Below are 7,210 nucleotides of genomic sequence, written 5' to 3' on the forward strand. Positions count from 1 at the left end.
TATTCAGTGTCATTCATTCTTTTCTTGAGCAGTGGTAAGTACTCACATACTGTATTTTTGTGAAAACTTTGTTGCAAGTGATTATGACACAACATTTACATCGCTTTTATTTGTTCAAAGAAATCATAATCACTCTCCTCGACAAAGATTCTAATTTCAAAGAACCATTATAACAGGATAAGAATATTTGCAAAGATTTACACATGTATCACACTAAATTGTAGAAAGTATTAAGTAATAGAGTTTGTTATTTCTTATCAACTGATGCAATAAAAAGAATATAAGAGAATCATTTGAATTAATCAATGATAATGATTATGAGCAAGAAAAATAACTCAGTGGGTGTAAATAATGACCGTATATCTTCCTTTCTAAAAAAGATTTAGCTAGATTGATAAATTATTTTAAGGATGATCATAATCAACCCAAAACACATCAAGTAACATTATTTTTTATCACACAGCAGTTCTTTTTCCTGGTGATCATAATCCATAGTTTTCACAAACAAAGCGAGTACGTTTCGCCAAGTCATAGAAAGTCTTAAGCGATACATTAGTGAAACGTAAAAAATGTCTTTCGAGTTCAACAAGCTAAGATCACATGGAAATAAACGCTAAATTAAGCAAACTGTAACGAGCCAAGGATGACTTCCCATTGGAACACCAGCACCTGTATTCAATTCGAACACCAAACACGGATTGCTAATGTTAACGGTTGAAGGCAAGATCTCTTACCGACAGGTAGAGTTGTGATGTTGGTTCACACCCCTGCGTGAATCAACATCGTGACCATGCATAGGGTAGCCAGAGAACCGAAACTCCTGCTGCTGAAAGATGTCGTCACTGTTAGAGGCACTAGTGACTTCAGAGCAAGAGGTGGTAGAAGAACCATCTTTGTAGTTCTCCAGTTGTTGAGCTTCGGATTCCATCATTTCTTTATTCATATGACTTCGAGCAGAGCTGGAAGAATGAAGATCATGTCCTGTAGTGGCATGATTTGATTCTTGGACATCCTTTGAGTTCAGAAAGCGTCCGCCAGATCCTCTAGCTCTCTTCAGTGCATGAAGGTGCCTAGATTCGTGAAGATACGGCTGCATATGTTTTAAACAATAAAAAAATAGTGTGAATTCCCTTTGGAAGTGCATAGAATTCCCTTTTTTAAAAAATGTAATGTCATAAAAGATAGAACACTTAAAAGGGTGCAAAACAAATGTATGCACACACCTTTCGAACTTTGAGAAATTTGTTCTGAGCTTCAAGCTTGGCTCGAAACTTTCTCCTCCTTAAAATTGCACGGTATTGTTTTGCATTGACATAAATGGGCGGCTCATCCTCTGTAAGATCAAGAGGCAAAGGCACTCGGGCGGGAGCCAACCCCACAACCTGGGAATTGTGAACCTAATGCCATTTCAACATTAATTATGCCATTGGATGACAAAAAAGAAAATACATTCTTTTGTAAAAGCAACTCGTTTTTCTTTCAAAGAGATGAAGAAAAAAGAGTTCGCCCTCAATCCCAGCTGGGGATCGAACCCATGATCCCTCACATTCTTACCCAACCACTTCGCCTAGCATCAAGTGGCAACTAAGATTGCTTTATAAATTGCAGGTAACAAAGAAATAAAGAGCATGGCAACCATTGAAAACTTTCGCAGTTTTTCTTTTCTAAACAATAAGAACAACATTAGTTTATTATAATGATTTGCATTACAATTAATCCCTTGAACACCAAATTAGCACTTCAATCAAACAAGTGCCATTTTTTAAATCCCTTTCTCAGCTAAATATAAGCAAATAGATAAATGAAAAATGCATTGAAAAGCTTTTTATGCAATGAAACTTAGTCCTATAAATGATCATAATGATCCATTTTATGCTTGATTTTACCCTAGGTAAAAAAATAATCTCATAAAAAATGAATAAAGTACAATAATGGTTACAAGTTCTACACGCTTTTTGAGAGGATCTATGGCAGGGCCGGCCCAAGCATTGGGCAGCTTGGGCCATTGCACAAGGCCCTCATTTTTTTAAGGCCCAAATTTTATTTATTTATTTTTTTTAAAAAAAATGCCTATTTTTTTTCTTTTTTTTTCCTATTATTTATACATAAATAAATAAAAATTAATTGAAAATTTATGAAGCAATTTTTCAAAAAAAAAAAAAAAAAGCTACTAATAGAATTGTAGTTTTAATGTACATGGTTTTTTTTTTTCTTTCTAAAGGGTCCAATTTAAAAATTTCGCACAAGGCCCCCAAAATACTTGGGCCGGCCCTGATCTATGGTACCTAATTACATCATGTTAACAACATAGTAGGATCTCAAGCATAATCTAAGTTCAAATATCAATTTGAAATCTAAATTATAAGTTAAGACTTTTGTTCTTCGCATAAGACAAACCTGAATTTAAACTAGAGAACTTACCACAGCATGTGGCCCGTATGCTGCAGCAGCCAGTAAGCCACCGAAGTATGGCTCAGCATAGCCATATGGAATGTGAGCCTAAAAAAGAAATAAATATAGACATGATTCATTCCAGTGACTCGTATAAAGCAAGAAGTAGACGTGTTTCAACTTACAATTGGTTGACTATACTCAAGTTGTGAAGGGAGGACAAAGTCTTGATTTCCCATTAATGAGACTTGTTTAATATGGCTTCCCATAGTCTTCCCCTGATTTTCATTATACCCTGAGCAAGTACAAGGCTACTTCAATTAGATGTAGTTGTAACCAACAAATATGATAAATTGATAAACCCAAAAATCCAAGGGTATAATACATATTATCATACAGATATGATGGTTAAACCAAATCAAATCAAACAATTTTAGTACTGACTTAGGCAAAGAAGATAAAGAGCTTACGTTTAATCTATACATACAGCATTAATTTTAATATCTAGTTTATAGTGTCTGTGGAATCAACTAGCCCATTTAACATTCTTATGTCTCTGTCATGTCATGTCATGTCTCAAGCTTATCAGTTTAGTCTGATTATCAAAAGGGTTCCTATAGACAAGAACAGAAAGATTCAAAGATACATAAAATCACCATAACAATCAAAATTACTAACTAACTAGTGCACAGGCGTAGAAAATTTATTTGAAAAAAGTAGGGGGGCAAGGAGTGAGGAAAGGGAGGTTTATTATTAACCTGATAAAGTTGAAATCATGTCATTTCCATACAGGTTCCCTTTCATACTAGCTCCTTCAGAGTAAGATTGACCTGTAGATTGAGTTGAAGATGAATCTTGATCTTGAAATTGGAAAATCAATTGCTTGGTGTTGTTAAATTGTTGTGTTGAAACTCCCATATTCAAGCTCAGACTTTTGGATACAGATGACTGTTGGGCATGTGACTCAGTTGAACCGTCCTCCCACGATGAACAACCAACAAATACTTGTGATTCTGACTGGACGGAATGAACACCAGAATCTTCTTTAGGCAAACTCTGCATTCTCTTTAAGCTGACACTTAAAGCTTCTAAATTATGATGACAAACTTCCTATATCTTCATAAACATAAAAACAGGAGATCCTGACCTTATATTTAGGATGAACACTCATTGGCAACCAGGAACCGAACACAGCATAAACTGCCACAATGTACCAGATGTCAGTCCTAAGCAACATAAGTAAAGAGATAATCCTATATTATATAAGCACTGAAAATGCCATATTGGTTTAACATAAAATATGGGATTTTATTCTAATTTAATGTGCCGGTGGTGGTAAACAAGAATCCTAACTAAAAAAAGTAAAATGATTCTGAGAATTTACAAAAAGGTAAGTTAACAAAAGGTAGGCAGCAAACGAAAGCACTTTATAATGCCACACCAAACTCTATTATTTGATAAAAAGAGCAGTGGCAATAGAGAGTGTGCCGTAGTTGAACTTGAGCAAAGGTATGAAGTAAAGTTGTATTGTATATTACAAAAAAGCATGCAGTTATTTGTCCTTTTACACAAAATTTAAATGCAAGTTATGCCCTCCACTCCACTACCATGGCCCTAGCTTATCATCTTTATTATACTATTCCTCAGTGTTTCAGTTGCAGATCTAAAATTCTTGAACAGAAGTAGGTATAAAACAAAGAACCAAAACATGTATCAGCAGTTATACAACATGTGGTTATATCCAAATCATGAACTAATTTGCATGTTTATTCACTTCTGTCCACTAATCATATATTCATGTATATCATTTTCTGGTGAACAAAAAGTAATAACACACTTTCAAAAACTTGGTTGAGCAGAGCAGTCTTACATACGCTGAAAAATAGAGACAAAATTCCCAGTTACTAAAATTGTCAAAGAATAAATGAAAAGTGAAGAACAAGCATATATCATCATGGTCACTCGATCAGAACAAGTAAAGGAAAATATCATTGAACTGGACCATTTATGATAACTCTATATTATTCTCTCTAGTCTAAATGGGGAAGAATTAGGAACAAAACAAAAGAGGGAAGTCAAGAGAGACCGAATAAATTGTGTCCAGTAAGTCAACCTTTAAAATCAGACATGCTTGAAATGGAACCGTGGAATCAAAGAAGCTACCCTTAAAGACAAGCTATTTAACTCACCAAAGCTACCCTTTTCCCAAAACAAGAAACCCATTTATAATATTTATAGAGAGCCACTAAAAATAAGCCTTACCATCTAAAGGCTCCACATGCAATCTTATAAACATTTCACGGCTCTGCCATAATATGATTTACCCAAAAAAAAGTTGCAGATATAAAATGAAGAAGTAAAAAAAAACACATTCAGAAGGACACCCCCACCCAAAAAAAAACCCAGTTTGAGAAAAGGCATAAAAAGTAGAAAAAGAGGAACCTTTGAGTAAAATGATTTAATAAAGTGTAGTGAAACAGGAAATGGGATTGTGCATGTCTTCTTCTTCTTCTTCTTTCTTGAACCCCTTCTTTCTCTCTCTCTCTCTCTCGCTCACTTGGCTTTTGGTATCAAGTCTGAGGCTGTATCTCGTTAAAAGTTAATATATTTTGCAATAAACTCACTTAGCTGAAACTAACAATACCAGTCTTCACCGGCAGCTCCACCACCTTCCCACCTTCTCCATTTCATTTATTTATTTATTTCATCTTCATCTTCTTTTTCTTCTTCTTCAAATTTTTATCAATAAAAATCAGTCTTGCTTTTTGGTTTTAAAACATGGGATTTTTTATTTTTGAAAAATATATATTGTTTAATTGTAGTTTAGTTTTGTCGTGTAGCAGAAAATGATTATCGACTATCAACTTATACTTTTCATTTATATTAATTAATAAATTCACTATCACTACTAATAATAATAAATTAATCCAATAATAATATTAATAATACTATTTGATTTTGTAACAAGTCAAATTACCTCGGCGGCCCTTGAAGCTTTGAAGTGTAAAATCTAACCTCGCCACGCGCCAATGGTGCCTCCAGCCACACTATTCAACATATTTAGTTACTAATATTTTACCTAAGTATAAATATTTAAATTTAATTTTTAATTATAAATAAATAATTAAGTATTTTTTAATAGTAATAATACTTAAATTAAATTATATTTATGTAACTTTGAAAGTACCTAACCATAAATTTTTATTCATGTGTTATTTTATTATTAATATATTTAAATTAATTTTTTCAAAAAAATAAAAATTAAATAACTTAAATTAATAAAAAAAAATTGCACATGCTAGTTTACTTAACATATACTAGCTAAGTAACTATAGAAGTTACAGAATTATAATTTAAATATTATTACCGTAAAAAAATCAACTTAAATATTTATTTATAATTAAGAATTAAACAGTATGTGTGGCACAAATTATTCTAATATTTTTCAAGCTTATATCTAACCTTCTTCTTTTTCTCATTTTCTTCAATTATATTTATTCTAAAAAGTTAAAGAATAATTAAAATCTAAACTAAATTATTGGATTGAATCACTTACTTCTACATTAATAACTAAAATAAAAATCCATTGATTAAATAAAGACGAATATTTATTTACTTGTAGTTGTACAAAATTTAATTAAATAAAATGATAATGATTGGATTGAAAATTTAGTGAATTTTAAGCAATAATTCCTATATTTGAGATTAGAATTAAAGAAATAAAAATGAAGGGTTTGGGTTTGTGGGGTTGATGCTTTGGGAATACGTGTGTGGAGATGAATAATGAGCCATAACTTTGGAATAAGGATGCGGAACTTCCAAGAATTCTCAACTACTTCTTCTTCTTCTTCTATTGGATTCCACATGCCAATATTTCACGCGCCACCACCCAGCGCGTCCCATTTATCTTCCCAAAATCAATTTTATTGTGAAATTAATTTAATTAGTTAATGAAATGAGATGTGGCAGCTTTTCAATTTAATGCTCTTATTTTAATACACACTACAGTTCTTCTCATTTATTACATTGGAGACCTGGAAAGATCGCCTCCTTCTCTCTCTTTATTACTTTACATTTATACCAAAGTTATTGTTTTTCTTGAGAGCAACCCTTCATCCACCTTCTCTCACTTTTGAATTTTCAAGGTTTTCTGTAGCATTGTTATGAATATTATATTGCCTAACGAGATATATATATTTAATATTTTTAAAAAATTATTAAATTAAATTATACCAGATTTATACTTTATTAAATTAATAATAATATTTTAAAATGTAAATTAATAATAATATTTGTTTTTAACATAAACTAATAACAATATTAATATATAAAAAAGTGTCAAACACCACTAATACATTTTAGTATTTCTCTATTAAAAAATAATTAAATATTTATATCATAAATATTTCAAATTTTATATTTCTAATCACTATAAATGTTAAAAAGATATTCTTGATATAAGAGGATTCATTATTTTATTTTTTAAAATACTTAAATTAAAATTTTATTTTTTTATTTTATTTTAGTTACATCATCATATTTATTTATTTATTTCTTTATATTATTTAAATATAATATTTTAAACATTTTTTTGTTATTTTAAAAGAAAAAAATTAAATTAATTATTTTATAAAAAAAAAAGTAATAAAATATTTTAAAAAGTTTCATCATCTCTCTAGGGAAGAGTTTGAAGTATTTTAAAATTGAATTGGTTATAAAAGAATAATAGAGTACTATTGTAAACTTTTTAACATATTAACTATTTCGAAGTAGCTAATATAAGAATGCTTTAAGTACTCAATATTAATAAAATTAATGT

The 7,210-nt window shown here is 30.7% G+C and overlaps 1 protein-coding gene across 12 annotated transcripts; it reads right to left on the bottom strand.

Moving 5' to 3' along the window:
* Positions 1-283: 283 nt before the first annotated feature.
* Positions 284-5,164, bottom strand: LOC115707034 (nuclear transcription factor Y subunit A-3). Of its 12 annotated transcripts, none has more exons than XM_030634850.2 (7): positions 4,654-5,164; positions 3,539-3,591; positions 3,150-3,408; positions 2,577-2,686; positions 2,422-2,499; positions 1,224-1,397; positions 284-1,090 (listed from the first exon to the last, which is right to left on the bottom strand). In XM_030634850.2, the coding sequence occupies exons 1-7, from the start codon at positions 4,685-4,687 to the stop codon at positions 731-733; spliced, it is 1,068 nt and encodes a 355-aa protein (XP_030490710.2). In that variant the 5' UTR covers positions 4,688-5,164; the 3' UTR covers positions 284-730. The 12 variants fall into 12 exon arrangements, with proteins under 12 accessions (XP_030490710.2, XP_030490711.2, XP_030490714.2 ...); XM_030634851.2 differs by having other exon boundaries at positions 3,150-3,456; positions 4,834-5,163; XM_030634854.2 differs by having other exon boundaries at positions 3,150-3,463; positions 4,834-5,161.
* Between the last annotated feature and the right edge of the window lie 2,046 nt (positions 5,165-7,210).

The sequence above is a fragment of the Cannabis sativa genome, chromosome 1 (genome assembly GCF_029168945.1).
Source record: "Cannabis sativa cultivar Pink pepper isolate KNU-18-1 chromosome 1, ASM2916894v1, whole genome shotgun sequence".
Classification (NCBI taxonomy): Eukaryota; Viridiplantae; Streptophyta; class Magnoliopsida; order Rosales; family Cannabaceae; genus Cannabis; species Cannabis sativa.

Coding starts and splice junctions, on each gene's coding strand:
- LOC115707034 (XM_030634845.2), bottom strand. CDS start 4,687: ATGTTTATAAGATTGCATGTGGAGCCTTTAGATG. Junction 3,457..3,538: donor GTGTTCATCCTAAATATAAG/GTCAGGATCTCC, acceptor GTCAGCTTAAAG/AGAATGCAGAGTTTGCCTAA. Junction 2,687..3,149: donor CATGATTTCAACTTTATCAG/GTTAATAATAAA, acceptor GTACTTGCTCAG/GGTATAATGAAAATCAGGGG.